At 38.5% G+C, this 18,037-nt stretch overlaps 3 protein-coding genes and 1 long non-coding RNA gene across 4 annotated transcripts; 2 read left to right on the top strand and 2 right to left on the bottom strand.

The window, feature by feature from the left end:
• Positions 1 to 3,723: 3,723 nt before the first annotated feature.
• On the top strand, positions 3,724 to 4,266 carry LOC135943875 (dynein light chain Tctex-type protein 2B-like). Its single transcript, XM_065490542.1, has 2 exons — positions 3,724 to 4,045; positions 4,101 to 4,266. The coding sequence occupies exons 1-2, from the start codon at positions 3,825 to 3,827 to the stop codon at positions 4,264 to 4,266; spliced, it is 387 nt and encodes a 128-aa protein (XP_065346614.1). The 5' UTR covers positions 3,724 to 3,824.
• An 826-nt stretch (positions 4,267 to 5,092) lies between these two features.
• On the bottom strand, positions 5,093 to 7,284 carry LOC135943874 (uncharacterized). Its single transcript, XM_065490540.1, has 6 exons — positions 7,140 to 7,284; positions 6,856 to 7,078; positions 6,485 to 6,741; positions 6,209 to 6,426; positions 6,062 to 6,143; positions 5,093 to 6,003 (listed from the first exon to the last, which is right to left on the bottom strand). The coding sequence occupies exons 1-6, from the start codon at positions 7,282 to 7,284 to the stop codon at positions 5,093 to 5,095; spliced, it is 1,836 nt and encodes a 611-aa protein (XP_065346612.1).
• Positions 7,285 to 9,170: 1,886 nt separating this feature from the next.
• Positions 9,171 to 10,294, bottom strand: LOC135944470 (uncharacterized). The gene is made up of 3 exons (XR_010575338.1): positions 9,735 to 10,294; positions 9,384 to 9,560; positions 9,171 to 9,307 (listed from the first exon to the last, which is right to left on the bottom strand). It is a non-coding gene; the product is annotated as an uncharacterized LOC135944470 (long non-coding RNA).
• Positions 10,295 to 14,626: 4,332 nt separating this feature from the next.
• LOC135944175 (zinc finger protein 845-like) lies at positions 14,627 to 17,023 on the top strand. Its single transcript, XM_065490961.1, has 3 exons — positions 14,627 to 15,031; positions 15,087 to 15,181; positions 15,566 to 17,023. The coding sequence occupies exons 1-3, from the start codon at positions 14,808 to 14,810 to the stop codon at positions 16,822 to 16,824; spliced, it is 1,578 nt and encodes a 525-aa protein (XP_065347033.1). The 5' UTR covers positions 14,627 to 14,807; the 3' UTR covers positions 16,825 to 17,023.
• The last annotated feature ends 1,014 nt before the right edge of the window (positions 17,024 to 18,037 follow it).

Below are 18,037 nucleotides of genomic sequence, written 5' to 3'. Positions count from 1 at the left end.
TCCACTCGTTGCGACATCTACCCCAGTTCCCGGTCCCGGTGGATTCCCGGGGGATTTATTGTTATCATCCCCTATGCCGCGGCGGCTTGGCACCTGGGTTGGTGCGCTCGTAAAGAAGCCCTGCCTGTAGGTGACTGTCAGTTCCTTAGGGCAGTAGCCTGGAGTAAAAAAGAATGGGACAAGGAAATGAAATAATTATAAAAATAAATGTAAAGGCATTACTTAAATTGCTTTTGCAGTGGAGGTCGAAACTTAACGAGCCTTCGTTTGTTTCATTGTGCTGTTTGGTGCAATTACACACGTTTTCAAAATCGATAGTCGCTGGCATTGGGAAATTTTTGCACTGTACGCCGTCACTTGTTGCGTTATACTTGCAGAAGTCGTATTTAATTTGTTTTGCTGCGAAAAATGAAATAATTTTTAGCTACTATAGTAGCAGTGCAGGTGTATCAGAGAAAGGTGATGATATATAAAAATATTTAGGCAAATTTTATTGGTTTCATTAACTATATATAGCAGGAATTGAACATATTATTATAAAAGTTCGGTTAGAATTGCATAATTTAATCACAAATATGTAATATAAGATTCTTACAACTAGCGCCAAGCTCAAATTTCCAGTGGTCGTCTGAAGGATCTTCAAATTCAATGATGGGGGAAATTTGGGTGATTCCTTTCGTGCTTGGAATATGGATCAAGACGCATATTGCAATGATGAAGAGCATGATCGGTGTCACTATCGACCTCTTCTTCCGTGACTTGTATTCCGCCATGTTGAAGAGACTGCTGCGAAAACCCTTACAATTAGTGCTTAAAAGTCGTTAATTCATGGCGCCAAATGATTACTTTTTCGTTAATTATAATACTGATTCCCACGCGCTGCGTGCAAATTTTTTATATGTTGTTACCATGGATATGAGGCACATTTTGGCTATTTTGAATTTCCCAAATTTTATGTACTTGGGTATGTGGGTTTTTTTTGAAAAGTTTGACCTCAATTTAGTGACCTTGACCTTTGACCTACGAAGTTGGTCATCGTGGGAAAGTTGTTTGGCATCAAACGTAAAATATTTTGGATACCTAATTTTTGTGTTTACTATAAACAGAGTCCAATAAGTTACAAATCGCCGAAAACATCACCTTTTTCAAAAATCTCAAACTTTGAACCCCTGTAAAATGAACAATTTTTGGAATTTTGACCTAATATTTTAGGGTTTTACTTAGGTTCCCTAGGGCATCATCTCCACCGAATTTCATCAAGATCTGAAGACCACTTGCCAAACAGGGGTTCACTTAATATGGATCCTTCCACATTTAATTTCTCAGTTTTCCAATCGCGCGTTCACGTTGTCACGCAGAGAGATAACTTATCTGAGAGCGACGAGATCGCAATGACGAACCGCCAACGGAGCTGTTATGTTTAGACGTTTATCAACTGACCAGCCGAATAAAAATTAACAAAAAAAAGTTTAGTAAAACACCATTTCAGATTTCCTGGAATTCCTCGCCGACGAAATCAGGAAAAAACATTTCTAAGCACTGTTTGTTGGTTTTTCGGCTCTGGAATCGCTAATAGTACTTCAATACCGAATATAAAACACTGACTAAATTAAGCTGAGAAAATTGCTCCCATTGATTGATCAGATAAAATTCTTGCGATATTATTTTTGCACGAATTCAATCGGAAACAGGACCGTGGAAGTTTAATCCCAACATTTTCCCAAAATAAATAAATACATAAATAATGAAACTTAAAAAGTAAGAAATGTCGAACAGCAAAATAAATCTAAAACGACGCATAACGCCGCCGCCCTGAGCCGCAAATAAAATTACATTACTATTTGCCAAACGAATTTTTTAAAAATATTCCTTTTAAAACGGTCCTATTCAGCTTGGAAGTCATCTAAAATCGACTTTTAAACCCTAAAATCATCTCACTAATTAAAAAGAATTATTCAAATTAAGAGAAATCCTTGAAATCGAAGTGATTTAGAAGCAAAATCGGTCCATTTTGTTGCTCCAAAAATTGAACCGCGAATCAAATTAATTTATCTGTAATTGGCACCTCTATTTTAAACGCGACGCAATAATGTCCAAATATAAGACTTTTTGAGTTACCGGCACGGCCTCATATTCTCTCATCCAAGCGATTTTGTAATTCGGATTCTCCTCGAAATGAAAATTCGAACTAATTCCGATTCTATTAATTTACAATTCGAGCAGGGAATAAAAAAAATTAAGATAATTCTAGTGGAAATTAGGCAGTGTGAGACTTTTCTACATCGGCGATAAAATAAATTAGAAGCCGCAAGAAATTTTCAAAATATAGGTCTGGAAGCAAAAAGTTCCTTTTCTAGCCTGCAACGTTTTTACAAAATTCAAATGGTTTCGGAAAATTAATTTGAGCCTAAAATTGTGTTTCAAATGCAAAATAATAATATCTAAATCATCAATCATTTTGGTGCTTTCTGGCTTATACAAATAATTCTGACCTGCGGCAAGTAGTTAAATTACGAGTGTTGGAAATTGGAAAACTTACAAAAAGTGCTGAGAGTGCTGAGAAGGGTGTATAGCTCATCCGTTTTTCCAGCTGGACTTGCTCTCGCTCGCGACTGATGGTCCTCCGCTCCTTCCTTGCTTTCAGCGCAGAGTTAGACTTTTCGTGGCAGCTTGCGCTTATCTGCCTATTAGCAAACAGGCTGCGCGTGAATGTGTGTGCGGTGGCCGATAAGCTTCCCTCTCTTGGCGCCTCGTCCAAATAAAAAACAAGCCGAAAAAGCATTGGCAGCCACACGCGCGACCTCTCATTTTCGCAAACCAACTCATCCATACACTCAACCGAAAGCTAATTTTGTAAATTTCACAGGCTTAGCAATAAGACTAGATCTATAATTTGAAAATTTTAATCAATGGCCGTCTGTTTTTTCTACGTAATAATTATTCCACTGCGACTATCCTAGCCACTTTCAAAGAACATCTCTTTGCCTGTTTAACTACTTTACCATGGGGTGCACGTCTCAGGTAGGTGTTCATAAAATAAATAAAGTAAAAGCGATTATTACGAATAAATAAATTAAAAGTCTCTGAAAATATATTGATGTAACATTAAAATGAAATAAAAAGATTTATGAATATAGGACTTACTTTCTGAACCTATTTGTGTTTTAGACGGTCTCAAGTTTAGATTAATGGTTTTAAATTGCAAGATTTCAACAATTTTGACTCCAGAAATGGAGCAGAAAAGCCAACCACGACCTGACGTGAGAAGAAAAATAGTTTTATTTTAGTAAATGTATGGTGACCTTCTTTGTAACACCACGAAAAATGTTATACCCGCTGCTCCCTGTAACTCACAGTCCACGCAGAGCTGGGAAGACAGTCAGATGTGTCGACGAGCACTCCGTCGCCGTCGCTCTATCTGCGGCTTGGCTAAGAGTCAAGACTTTCGCAAAAGCGTCTCTTCAATATACTATTTACTAATTCTGCCTTTTGCTATTAATTATCTTTACTCTCTCAGATTAGATTAAAATATTTTTTATGTTTGAATTTAATTTTAAAGCTGTTAACTGCAATATAATTTTTCCAAGGCTTTAATATTAAATTTGGAATAATTTTTACGAGCATTTTGTGTCGAAAAATAAATTCTAACCTCGCGGTTGTCATGACAACCATTTATTTTATTTTTATTTACTCTCTATATCTCATCATCAAGTGTGTTTCCCAGCTTGAGTTCTTTGTTTCGGTCTTTCTCGCGCTCATTAGTGAGAAAATTGGGGTGTTATTTTATTATTTGTCGCCTGGGCAACAAAACAAGAAAAAATAGAATGAATTTATACCAGAAGATGGCTTTGAAGAACAAGGCGTGCAACACGTACCATTTGGAGTCGGCGAAGCCTTTCCGTCCGTGCGAGATCAAAAGGCTGGTCGACGAGCTGCTCGAGCAAACCTTCAGCGCCGAACCTTTTCCTCCGAACGCCCTGCCAGGGCTCGCCCAGCGCCTCGCCACACAACTCAGGGAGAAAATCCTCGAATTCGACTTTCAAAGGTTGGAAAATTTAATTTAAAAAAATTAAAGTGATTTATTTGTGGTGGAATGGAAGGTACAAGTTCGTGGTGGTGGTGCACACGATGGACAAAATGAACCAGGGGGTGAGCATCGAGAGCAGGCCGCTGTGGGACTGCGAGCGCGACAACCACCTCACCGCCACCTACCAGACAAAACAGCTTGTGGCCGTCGCAACTGTCTTTGCAGTATATTACGATTGATTTTTTGGGCTAGAAAATGATAAAAGGTGTCTTTATAAATAAAGCCTAACCGATTATTACAAAGAAAAATAAATAAAAAGTTCTGCAAAACATTTTTATTTAACTCTATAATGAAATAAAAAGGTTTGTGGTGACTCTCGCCACCACAACTGTCATGCACAGCAGCATGAGTTCTGCAACCACCCAGCCAGCAAAATTTATATAGCAAGAATCAACGATTTTGACTTCGTAAATGGAGCAGAAAATCCTCCTGACGCAAGAAGACAAAACTATTTTTAAATCAAATTAGTGATTACCTTTCTGTGTGTATATGACACCACGAAAAATGCATTTTCCTGCTGCTCCCTGTAACTTACAGTCCACGCTGAGAACCGGGAAGGCTGTCCGATGTGTCGAGCACTCCGTCGCCGTCACCGCAGCCCTCTCATGAAGAGCCTCTCCTCAGTATTACTAATTCTGCCTTGCTTATTATTAACTTTGTTCTCTCTGAATATGCTTGAAATAAAATCACTCTTTCCTCAACTGTGGTCCATTGGAATAATTATGAGACTTAAGAAAATAGTATTTATTTTGCCTTACTGCCTAATTTGAGCAGTCAGAAATCCTCAGAACAAGAAATGCGCCTTTTACTGGCCTCTGCTTGCCTATATTCTCAGCAACTTCTAAACTCAAATAAAGTCCAGTTTCTCAAAAAAGTAGCAAATTGATTGGCTAATTAATCTCCTCTATTTATTGACTACTGTATTAATAGAATGGAAAATTAGAAATTAAACAAAGCAAAGTGAGTTCATGAAATTAAGATTATTAATAATGCGGATCGGTCTTTTTAATCATTTCTCGTGCGTTGCCTTAATCCGCCCCCGGCAACGATCTGCTTCAACTCATTTTGCTTTTCTTCATCCAGTGGTTCGATCTCAACTGCCATCGAGTTTTCTATCCTCTCTTGAATGTGGTGCACTTCGTGAGGCCTGGTCCCGATGAAGAGTGGGACTCTTGCATTATTTAATGCAATCAAAATGTTGATCATTTCTTCTCTGAAATTTGGGCACACTTCATCAAATCCGTCGAGGAAAACAATGACTTCTCTCTTCTTAATCCAGTTGTTGATGTCGTCATGAGAATTGCAAGTTGTCTTTGCGAGGAATTCGATTTCATCCACTTTCAATGCAGGCATTTCAAGCAAGTACCATTCATTTTCTTTCAGAGGAATCAGCAGTATTTTAAACCCTCCATCGTGATTGGTGAGTTGGTGCCTCATTTCTTTGAGAACGGTCGATTTGCCTGCACCAGCAACTGAATTAAACAGCCAAAGAATGCTCGTGTCAGTTCTATCTCTCGCTGCTGAGTCTCTGACGAGATCCAACTCTTTCGAAGATTCAATATCGCTTGAAACATGTGGACTCCAAATATGGCTCTCAATCGAATTTTTGTTTTCCTCAAACATTCTATTGGCCATTTTCAATAATGCATCAAAATTGATCTTCTCCGCAAGAGGATTTCTCGTTGAATTTTCAGAATTATCCATTTGGCCTCGTTGGTTTTGTGTCTTTTTGAACTTGAAATCTGGTTTGACAAATGCTCTTATCCAATTAGGAAATTTGATGAGATACTGCATAGTTGAATTCAGAAGAACCACATCCTCTCTTTTGGACTCACGAGTTAGCAGAGGCTCTAGAAGTTCTTGCAGGCTATTCTCGCCGATGTTTTCAAAGATTTCAATCAGCTCCTTTAATGCATCTGTGAAACAAGTTTTTACATTGTACACCTTAATAAAATACGATCTTTCAGGACCTACCTTCGTGTTTTAAAATCAAGACAAGCCAACCACTGTGGTTTGTAGCAGAGACTTGTAAATCTTCTATGTCCACAGCAGAGAACTAAATTAAAATATATATGTATCAATGTCATATATCTTATGCATCGCAGTTGGAGTCGAGCTTACACTGTCTGTTTGTAGTGCTTCCATGTTGACAACGAACAGAATTTTCGGCTTCTCGATCAATTTATCGTTTTTTGGGCCGACCAAACTGTGTAGGATGTTCGAGATTGGAATCTCTTGCCCGTTTTCCACGCGCACGCAAACCTCTTTGTGTTTGTTTTTACACACAGGGCCAAATATGCAGGTCATAATGCAGCCCACGTCTGGTTCCAACTTGGACACTGTAAAACCAGTATTAATCCATTTTTAACTCCTTCATTGTTCAATTTTGATACTCACCCATGTTAAAATATATATCCATGGATGGTCGACTCAGTTTCCAGTCTGTAATTTCGAAGTCTAGCATACGAAGAGCTCTTTTCACGTCTTGCACTTGTGTGCTTTTGACCGCGGATAAAATGAAACCTCTGCGACCCCTGATATCTCGTCCTTCATCCGATTTCCAGGAGAAATATTCAGAAAATCGTTCATTTCTGACTTTGCTCACTTCACCATACCCATCAGTGATTGAAATAGCTCTTGCTGGTATTTTCAGCCTAAAATAAACGGTAGCATGAAACAGTTACACTGTTTGCTATTCTTTAAATTTATATGATGAGTCCTCCAGAATTGTTTTTATCGACAACATCCGTTTAATTTGTGACACTCACTTTGAGATTATGAATTTTCTGTCCTGTGTAAACATTTTGAGCTCTGGTGTCTGCCCCAGTGGAGTGTTTTTTTCAAAGGTTGTGAAAATGCGTGACGCTTGATGCATTCGATTCTGAACAATGGTGAAGAATTTCAACAAGGACTCATCATCAGCATAGTTCAGACACGTGCAGATATTTCGGACAAACCAGGAACCATTTTCTTCAGTGTTTGCCATTGTCGCTGTAAAATTTATTAAAAAATTTATATTACGAAGGAACATTCGTTGCCATTAAAAAATTACTTTCAACTGTCGAATAGAACACGATATAGTTGTGCGTTCCTGGGCGAGTGGTGATTCTGCATGATCTCCTGTTTTCATATCTTTTGTTTTTTTTCTTTTCGTCGAACATAGAATCAACCAATGACCCCCGACACGGCTGAATCATTTCAAAGAATATTAGAATTTGTCTAATCATCTCGCAATTTTCCTAATATCGAGGTAAAAATGTGTTAGAAACTCACCCCAAAATTCACGATTTTCAGACATTTATCGAATTTTTTAAGCTTCTGTAAAGAGTCAAAGACCTCATCTGTTGTGAAATATTCATAATCATTTGTTTCCCTGTCAAGGTGGTCAGTCAGTATTTTCCCGTTTTCATCCCGAGATAGAATGAAAAGCACGAAAACAGAAGGCACGTCACCTGAATCAGAAATGTCATCATACAAGTTAGATATGAATTTTAATTTGAACGTGATCAATACCTTGTGTGTTGAAAAACTGCAAAAGCTCTTCTTGGTCACCGAGAAGTTGGAGCAAAAACTTTTTGTCTGGCGACAAATTACGGAAATTGCAATTCCGGTTTTTCCCGAAGGAGGTCTTGAGGTTTTCTACGTCACAGGCGTCTCCCTTTCGGAAATAATCAGGATCGTTTTTGAACTCGTAGTGAATGACCAAGACACAAACACTTGAAAGAGCGATATAAGTTTTTAATTAGATCATAGCTCTGGATAATTACTTGTCTGCGTTTTGTTTGGTAATATGTCCATCTATTTCAGATTCGAAAAATCCTAGATTTGCTTTCCCTTCAGGTCGAATGTGTGTATCGCCTGGAATAAATGAAAATAAGCCATAATTTCCTCGCAACTCTAATACAGTTAAATGCCGGAGATAAATATCTTTTCATGATAGTAAACACGCATGAAAGAGAAATACCTCTCTCGTCACTCTCCGAGACATCAAGTGACTCTATCGGTTCTCCCATTTCAATCGCTGCAGAGGTTGAGCCGCGTGGGATTGGCACCTGGGGTGTGTTCCCTGGTGGCAAAACGAAACTCAATCAAAAACAATCTAGAAGATCCGACGGCCTGCAATTTCCCTTACACTCCTCGAAAAATATACCACTTACAAAAGGAATAAGCGCACGATTTAACCAAAAAAAGCACAAATGTTTCCTTCCATCCAAATAGGTGAATTCCCCGTTTTGAATCATTGTGGTAGAGGACTAAGGACGTTTCTCATTGGCCGGCAGTGGTATTTGTTTTTATTGTTGTCCAATCAGACCAGTGGTAAAAATCTGCACTGCCAAAATTGATCTCGTTTCGATTGCGCGCAACACTCGGATCGCTGACCACTCAAAACGGAGAAATCGCGATAATATATTTTTAACTATCATCTGCTATTGCTAACAGAAAAGACAATTTGATATAAAGTCAAATGGTCTGCGTATTTCTAGGCTTTTTCAATTTAACTGAAATTCATGCGCGTTGAATCAATTTGGTCCATATATATTATCAATATAATACCTGTAAGTTCCCGCAGGGGTGTCTCGGTTGAATCAATATCAGGCTCCTCCTCAGTTGCCAATCCTGGTGCTGGGTGTCGGTGGAAGGAAGGGAGCTGCTGCCCCCTATCCATTATCCTGCAGAAGAAATAAAGTATGAATAAACAATTGAGTCCAACCTTCATCGAGCATAACTGCATTAATTTTTGTTTTCATGATAATAATGTGCACATGACTGTATTAGTTGTAAATTGTACAGCTGTAGAAGTATACCAGCCGATATTTCTTCTGAATTGGCTGAACTTCCAAAGCTTCTAGATAAATATTTGTTCTTTAAAAATATAAAATAATTCCTTTTGTGCGTGAGGCAAATTTAAAATAATAAGCTATCAATTAACTCACCTGTTCGATAGTCGGTTCCACATTGCAGTCAAAAAGTCATACACTTTTTCTTTGAATATGCATAAGATCGTGAGAACGTTGACTGCGAAGGAAATTATGAAAGCCACCAGCCAGCCATTTATTCCACTCGTTGCGACATCTGGATCTGCCCCAGTTCCCGGTCCCGGTGGATTCCCGGGGGATTCATTGTTATTCTTCCCTATGCCGCGGCGGCTTGGCACCTGGTGTGGAGCCGTCGCATTGGGGCCCTGCCTGTAGGTGACTGTTAGTTTCTCAGGGCAGTAGCCTAAAGTAAAACAGAGCAAAATTTAACGTTTATTATATTTATAAAAAGCAAAATTACATCAATTTAAAGGCATTACTTAAATTGCTTGTGCAGTCGAGGTCGAAACTAAACGAGCCTTCGATGGTTTTATTTTGCTGAATGTGGCAACCACACACTTTTTCAAAATCTACAGTCTGCTTTATTCCAAAACTATGACATTGTTCGCCTTTACTTGTTCCGTTGTACTTGCAGAAGTCGTAGAGAAGTTGTTTTGCTGCAAAATGAAATAATTTTAGCCCCATTATTGCAGTGGGAGTAGTGCAAAAGCGTATCAGAGAATAAATCTGTTTTCAAATTTGATTGCAAGTGAAGTACTTAAATTTCTAAATTTCTCTTCGTTTGAATTTTACAACTTATTCACAAATCTTTAATTTAAGATAAAACTTACGACTCGCGCCAATCAGAAATTTCCAGCGGTCGACACTCGTATCATCAAAATCAATTTCGCAAACTCCTTTCGTGCTTGGAATACAGATGAAGACACATAATGCAATGAAGAGCACGTTCGGTGTCGCTATCCACCTCTTCTTCCGTGACTTGTATTCCGCCATGTTGAAGAGACTGCTGCGAAAACCCTTACAATTAGTGCTTAAAAGTCTCTAATTCCTGGCGCAAAATGGTTACTTTTTCGTTTTGGTATACAAGACTTATAGCTGAGCGTTTGGCGTGATTCTTTTGTATTGTTATTATTTTTGTCTGGGGTAATTATATTATTCATGATTTTTGTTTCTGTTTTTAAATGATGATATTCAAATTTTATCATTCTTCGTCAGGTGTGTCGGTTAGACAGTCGATTGTTTTAAGTCGCACACGTATTTGGGGAAAGTGCGAAGTTAATATCAAAATAATTTATGTAATTGTAATGTATTACAGTCTAGTTGGTGTATTAAATGAACCTTACTTAATGAAGAATTCTTATTTTGTCAACTCTTTCCCGACCAAATTTGGTGACCCCGAACACGCAGCCTCTTCCCCTATGACCAAAGACTCAATGCCGCTGCTGTGCATTGAAGAAAACAGAAAGTTAGACCAGCCAACAAGGTTTAAACAATATAAAAAATGGTTTAACCATTCTACGGAGATTGGCAGCGGACCAATTATTGGTTGGAGCACATTAAAAGAAATCGTTTCTCGAGCAGAGTCTTAAATCACAGCGCAAATGTCATAAAATCCAAGAAAGATTTTTCCGTTCCATGCCTATTCTCCTGTTTGAAAATATAGGATTAATTGGCTCCATTAAATGCCTGACGGGAAAAGCTGGAGCGTATATTTTTAAATTACAAAGTGAAATCACACCATTTCTTTTTTCTAATTAAAATAGCAGCATATGTTTGATTGTTCCACACATTCTTTTAGTATGTAACATCTTTTTTAATGGAAAAATAAAATATTGTGTATCGCTATTACGATTTCCTTTTGGTTTTTTCTGTGCAAAAAGTTTTAAATTGGAAAGAAATTTGTGCGGCTTGGAGAAATTCCAACGCAATTCTGGTTCCTCGAACACATAATTCTAACCTCAAATTTTACTTAAATCATATCAATTTCAACGTAAAATTTTCAATGAATGGATCACCAATAATAGCACACAATAATAAAGTAGAAACGATGACTAAATAAGGCTGAGAAAATTGCAACTATTCAATAAAAAAAAAAAAAAAAAAAAAAAAAACGGATAAATTTCTTGTGAAATTATTTCAGCGCGAGGATTTTTACTGCACCAAGGAGGATTTTTCCCAATATCCTCAAGACTTCTCAAAATAATTAATATGTTTTAAATAAATAATTCATTCATTAAATAAAATAATACGACTTCTTCAACTAACACAACTGCCTTTTAAAATTATCCTATTTGGCTTGGGAGTCGTCTATAACCGACTTTAAAATTAAGCCTTCACCAATTAAAAAGAATGTATCAAATCAAGGAGAACCTGCAATCGAAGTGGTTTAGAAGCTAAATTGGTACAAATGAGCTGCGAATCAAAAGAATGCTTGGATGAGCCTCTATGCTGCGCGCCTTCTCTTTTAGACACAGCCCAATATTATCCAAATGTTTGATTTTCCTGCGGCCAAAAATATTTAAAAGGTCAGCAGGAGAGCCGCATTTTCTATCTGTCTAGCAATTTTGTCAGTCGGCCTATTCTCAAAATGGGAATTCAAATTAATTCCGATAGTTGAATAATAATGCAACGCTTTTAAAAATTGACACGGCTTCTCGGGAATCATATTTGGACCAAAATTTTGTTTCAATTGCAAGAATACTATTTTAAAAAAAATCATTTCAGAACTGGCAATTAGATACGAGTGCTGCGAAACTTACAAAAAGTGCCGAGTAAAAAAGGTGTAGCTCATCCGACTCTTCTTTTGATTTTTTTCTCTCGCTTGCGACTTATTTGCGGCTGCCTCCTTTTCTCTCTTGTTCCTAGTCAGATCGAGAAGAGGAAAACTTTTCGTGGCTGCCGCGACCGCCTTGTGTGTTTTTATTTATCTAGTGTCAAACACCGAACAGGCTGCTCGTGAGTGTGCGCTAGCTATGGCCATCTAGTTTCCCGCTCCCGCCGAAACACATAAAAGCCGGAGAGCCACCACTCGCAGCCGAACGCGCGACCTCTCATTTTTGCTAACCAACTCATCCGTTCAAACTTAAAAGCTATTTTTTAATATTTCAAAGGCAAGAACTTCAATTTGAACATTATTATTTGAACTTGCACGTACCCTATTCTTAACTTAATTCCATCTAGAAAAAAAATCACAGCAGCTTGCTAAATAAGTTTGGTTGACAAATAATTTTAAAATGGCTTTTGCCTGCGCGAGTGACACACGCACTTTTCTAATAATCTAACGTACCATATTTGATAGAATTTTTGGATGTTTTATTGCCTGAAGCGGTCAGGTTGGAAAAATAAAGGGTTTCTCAACTTTTAATGTGATAGTTAAAATTTAATCTCGCCGCAGCAAAGGAAGCTATTTGAAAGCCAAAATTGAATTTTTCATTAATTGACCTTACGCCTTCCGTCAAATCCCATTTGATTTTATTCGAGATAATTTTCCATTTCGTTCAACTCGCCTCTTCGAAGGGGCAAATAAACAAACCTTGGTATGTTTAGTGTTGAGGCGAAGGGCGAGGCAAAAATTGAAATAAATTAACTAGAACTGCTGCCCATTTAATTAATTTATCACGACACTTCGCTATGCGCGGCCCTTTTTTCGTGTCTCCTATCCTATCGACGCTGCTTTTTATTCCAGCCGTCGCTTCTCTCCGTTTCTTTTTTATGTCCTAGCAACTGCCAACCTCCACTCTGATATCACAAAAGTGGCCTTGACACTTTAAAATCACCACTTTCGAAATTCAAGCTGCTTCATTTCCGATATTGAAAAATTATTATCATCTCAGCAGAGCCAAAGTTTGATTCAGGAAATATAATATCCAGATTTAATTTCTCCTAGTTTTACAATCGTTAACGTCAAAGAAATAAAAACTTATCTGAGCTCGATGAGGTCACAAAGGTCAACGCCAACCGAGCTGTTTTGTTTGGACATTGATCAGCTGACCAGCAAAATAAAAATGAATAAAAAAAGTTTAGAAAAACACCAGTCCAGATTTCCTAGAATTCCCCGCCGATGAAAGCAAGAAAAACTATTTATAAATACTGTTTGTTGCGCTTTTTTTGCTCTTAAATGGCTAAAAGAGCAACTCAATAAAACACTGACTAAATTAGGCTGAGAAAATTTATCTAATAAATTCTAGCGAAACTATTTTAGCGCGAATTCAGTCGAAAAGAGGACCGTGCAGGTTTCAGGCTAATTCCCAAAATACGTCTGGACAGAATTGGAAAGATTTCATTAATTATTATTATTTTTGTTAATTCTTGCTAGTGTCAATAGAATAATTATATAAATATAATGAAACTTTAAAAAACAAATAACATTACACTTCTATTATTTTTGCTAAATGAATTTTTTTAATATGCCTTTTAAAACGGTGCTTTATTAGGCTTGGAAGTCATCTAAAATCGACTTTTAAATCCTAAAAACTCTCTCGCCAATTAAAAACAATCATCACATCAAGAGAACATGCAATATTGTAGCTGTACTGCTACTCTCGAATCTCGAAGTGGTTTAGAAGCAAAATCGGTTCATATTGTTGCTTCACAAATTAAGCCGCGAATCAAATGAAATTTATATCTATCTGTTATTTTGTTGCGCCTCTCTTTTAGGCCCGACGCATTAACATACAAATGTTTATGACTTTCTGCGGAGATATCATGGCCGGATGTTTCCAAGGCCAACACACAGCCGCGCTAGTTTTTCTATCTGCCTAGCAACTTTTGCAAGTTGGACTTTCCTCGAAATGCAAATTCGAACTAATTCCAATGGTAAAATAATTTATAAAAGTCAGATGAAAGTTATAATTTCGTAAACCAAATTCTTTTAGAAAAATCCCACGGTTTCCCGGGTAATAAATTTAGGCAAAATTTTTTTTTTCATTTGCAAGAATACCATTTAAAAATTAATCCTTTTTGTGCTTTCTGGCTGTGCCCGATTACAAATAATTCAGATGGAAGACTTACAAAAAGTGCCGAGTGAGAAATGTGTAATTGTGTAGCTCAATCCGTCTTGCTCTCGCTCCCGTGACTTAATACTTGCGGCTGACTCCTTTTCTCTCTTGCTCCCAGTCAGACAAGAGTGAGACTTTTCGTCGCTGCCCGCCTCGTGTTTCTGTGTCTAGTGGCAAACACACCAAACAGGCTGCGCGTGAGTGTGCGCAAGATGACCATTATTTTTAGTTTCTCTCTCCCGTCGAAACACAAGCCCAATTTGAACATTTTTGCGCATTTATTCTGATTTTTTTTGTAATTGTTCCACTGCGACGATCCTGACCACTTAAAAAGGACATCTCTTTGCCTTGTTTAACCCTTCAGGTGGCTCGAGAGGAAATTTGCTTTTCCTCTACGCTGACCCATAGAAAGCAGGTACTTTTTCCCGAACGCGCGACGAAATACAAAAATCACGAGTAAGCCAATCAGATCGCAGCAGTCGAACGCTGATTGGTTGTCTTTAGAAATATACGAGAGAGTAAGCGCAAGGAGTTAAGATCCCAGTTTCAATATTAAAATATTTAAGTGTAAATCTATAGAGCTTGCTGGGAACTTTTTAATATTATGACAGAATTTTAATTTTCAAGTAAAATATTAAAAAATTTTTGGCAAAAACGACTAACCAGCTTTTGAGAATTTCTTCTCCTTGTCGCACACACCACTGCGCACGAGGGCGGGGCGGCCGGACGGAGTTGTCGACGTCGTCAACATAGCTGACATTGAATATCGCTTTCTGCGCTTTCTAATGACTTCACAGTAAACAGCAAGAAGCATAAACCGCGTGTTTTGTTTGTTTGTTTACGACTATCACTCTTTGTCTTTGGGGAAGATTTTCTTGGTTAGAGTGTCACTAAAGGAGTCAAGAGATGGAGCTGCGAGGCAAAGAAGGAAAAACACCCATTCAAAAGCCGCTGTGCAGACTGTGCGAGTGTCCGACGTCGGACGGCCACGTCCTCGCGTCGCAGGTGGACAGGTTCAAGCTGAGGAAATGGGCCATGGAGGTCATGAACCTGACGGAAGAAGACGAAAACTTGCCGGACGTGGTCGAAGAAGACTCTTTGATCTGCTATTTTTGCATCTGGCAGGCAGAGTCAGTTTTTTCCATGAATTTTAATTTATTATTTTAACATTGACCCCGGTTCTAGGTTTGGGGATGAGTCTGGAGACGAGGCTGTTGCTTGGTGGCCGAAAAACCTTGTTTTGGAAGAAAACGCTAGGGTTCTTCGGGACAACTATTCAGGTACTTTTTCTTTTTTTGCTCTTTTTTATCCGTGTCCTCTCGGACCGGGAAGGGCGCGCAATGTGTTAGCACGAATGCTGAATTCCGAGTGCGAATAACACCTTGAACGGATTGAATGGGCGCACCAGGTCGCACAGGGACCCAGCCCACTCAAGGGCCACTTGCCTCCGCACCGAGGACTGCATTGAAACGCTAGACATTCGTGTACCGTGAAGCCAAATCTGTGTTTGTAAACTTTGTGATAACAGCATGGACTTCTATCACTTTCAGATGAGTCAGACCCAGGCTGCAAAATTACCAGCCAAATGACTGACCTAATATTACAATATAATACAATCTGTTGTACACAAACTGGTGTTTAATAAATTGATTGAAATTTTACAGTTGGAGAAGTGGAACAGTGTTGGGTGCAGTTGGAAGAGGTTGATCTGGCCAAATACGAAAAGGAAATATCTCCGAGAAGGAAACCGCTGAGTGGAGTGTGTCTCTACTGCGGCAACAGATTCGGACGACTGATGGATCACGTCAAAGCTATGCACAAAAAAGCCATCAAATGTGGATTTCGGGGCTGCACGACTTACTTTCACACCGACGAGGAAAAGGAGCAGCACATGCAGAACGATTTTCACGAGAAACCTTACAGACCACCTCGTGAAAAGAAGAAAATTCGTTGTAAATATTGTGAAAATGATACTATATTTTCCTCATTCTCGTCGCGGACTCATCACATGAAACGCGTCCATCCGGAACTTCCGGTGGCGTGCAAGCATTACGGCTGCGATGAGTTCTTCAAATCCAAGTATGAAATGAGCATCCATATCAACTCGTCCCACAAGAAAAACGTAAATCAAGATCTTTACTTATGCAAGCATTGCGAGTATTTCACCACTGAGAAGTACCATTTGAGACATCACGAAGAGTCGAAGCACATGCCAAAGATCTTCAAATGTGGCAGTTGCGACGCCAAATTCGGCTCAAAGTGGGTCGTTAAAAAACACCATAACAAAATTCACACGTTCGAAAAGTGCAAATCTTGTGGCCAGGACGTGGCTGTCGGATTCAAGACGTACCACGGAAAGCCGAGGTCTTGCTCCAATTGCAAAATCCGTTTCAAGTGCAAGGGTTTGGACCAATTTCATAGGAAGAGCTGCTATCTAACCTTCAGCAGATGCAAAGAGTGTGGAAAACAGTTCGCCTTGCCTCACTTGTTGAATAGACACGTGAAAACTGTTCACACCAAAAGCGTGAGTTGCGACCATTGCGGCTATTCTGCATTCAACAAATATAATATGACGAATCACATGCAACGCAAACATTTTCCAAAGACGGTTAAGTGTCGAGAGTGCAACAGATTGTTTGCCTCGGAATTGTTACTCGACATCCACAAGTCCTGTGCGCACTCGTTCCTCCGCTGCGCCGAGTGTGCGCAGGAAATACGTTTCTATAACATGCCGATTCACAGGACCAGTAAGTGTTGCCGCCGCTGCGAGCGCAAGTTCAAGTGCCGTGGACTTCTTGAAAAGCATGTTAACACCTGTGTGAAGACCAATAGTAAAGATTTCTATTGTGACAAGTGCCCGAATTTTTATAGGAGAAAACAATACTTGTATATTCATATTAAAAAGAAGCACATAGGTAAATAAATTGTGCCAAAATAGAATAAATATTCTGAAAACCTTGTAATAAATTTTGAAAATTGTCCCTTTGACGGTTAATTAGACAGATATTCAGTTTCGTAAGGTGTTTCGTGTAAAATTTTTTGAGAAATTGTATTTTGCACTCTAAAAATATACTTATAAATTACTATTTGCCAGAAGTTTAATAAAGATAAATTGAATTGAATCATTTTGCTTTACTTCAACCCCTTTGAAAAATTAGCTTTGGATTTTTGTATTTGATTATATGTACTTCTTTTTAAAAATATGCGTCTGTTTTAGTTTTAAAAGAAGAAGTTTTGGGTATTTTTAACTACATGTTTGAGCCCAGAGGAAATATATATGCTAAATGTTTTTTTTAAATTGTAATAACAATGGGGTTAAATACTGACAAATTCAGATAGCTGATTGAATTTCCAGTTTATTCCCGCTCATCAAAATTTTCTCAAATTTACTAATTTCGTAAAACAATTGTCTGAAAATTACAGCTGGCCGTTAAAGAACCTTTAAAAAAATTTTGGGAAAAATCAAAATACCCAAATTTAAGTTAACTTATTAAAGAACCATCTCAGAAAAATATATTTTTCATTTTAATAATGTCTATGATTTTCAGAATTGACTACATATTTTTGCAACTCGAAATCACGGGTTCTAACCGTTAGATTTGCAAAAACTAACCACCGTTGAACTCGACAAACCAGCCCGTTGGCTCGCATTGTTCAGCGGCATTTCTCAGGAGTGTCAAAGCAATGGGAGGTATTTGAGCAGTTGGGAGATCTAATACTGGCTACCCAATGTCAGAGATGGCAAAAAGTGGTTAGTTTATTGACTCGAAATGCTCAAATTGCTCAACGGGCTGGTTTGCACCTTTCCAGCACGCGTAATTTGGCTTCACGGGACACGAATGTCTAGCGTTTCAATGCAGTCCTCGGTGCGGAGGCAAGTGGCCCTTCAGTGGGCGGGGTCCCTGCTGGCGGCCTGGTGCGCTCATTCAATCCGTTCGCGGTGTGATTGGGACCCGGAATGAAGCATTCGAGCTAGCAGTGCGCGCCCCTTCCCGCTTCGAGGACAGGGATAAAAAGGAGCAAAAATAATGTCGTTTAGGTTTTTGATAACAAAATCCCAATTAATCAAGTCAAAAGAAGGGATTGCTTTCTAAATTTTTAATTGAAAATGAAAAAAATTTGAAACATATGTTAAA

This window comes from Cloeon dipterum, chromosome 4 (genome assembly GCF_949628265.1).
Source record: "Cloeon dipterum chromosome 4, ieCloDipt1.1, whole genome shotgun sequence".
NCBI lineage: Eukaryota > Metazoa > Arthropoda > Insecta > Ephemeroptera > Baetidae > Cloeon > Cloeon dipterum.
Note: the sequence above shows the minus strand (reverse complement) of the source record. Positions and strands in the feature narration are given on the sequence as shown.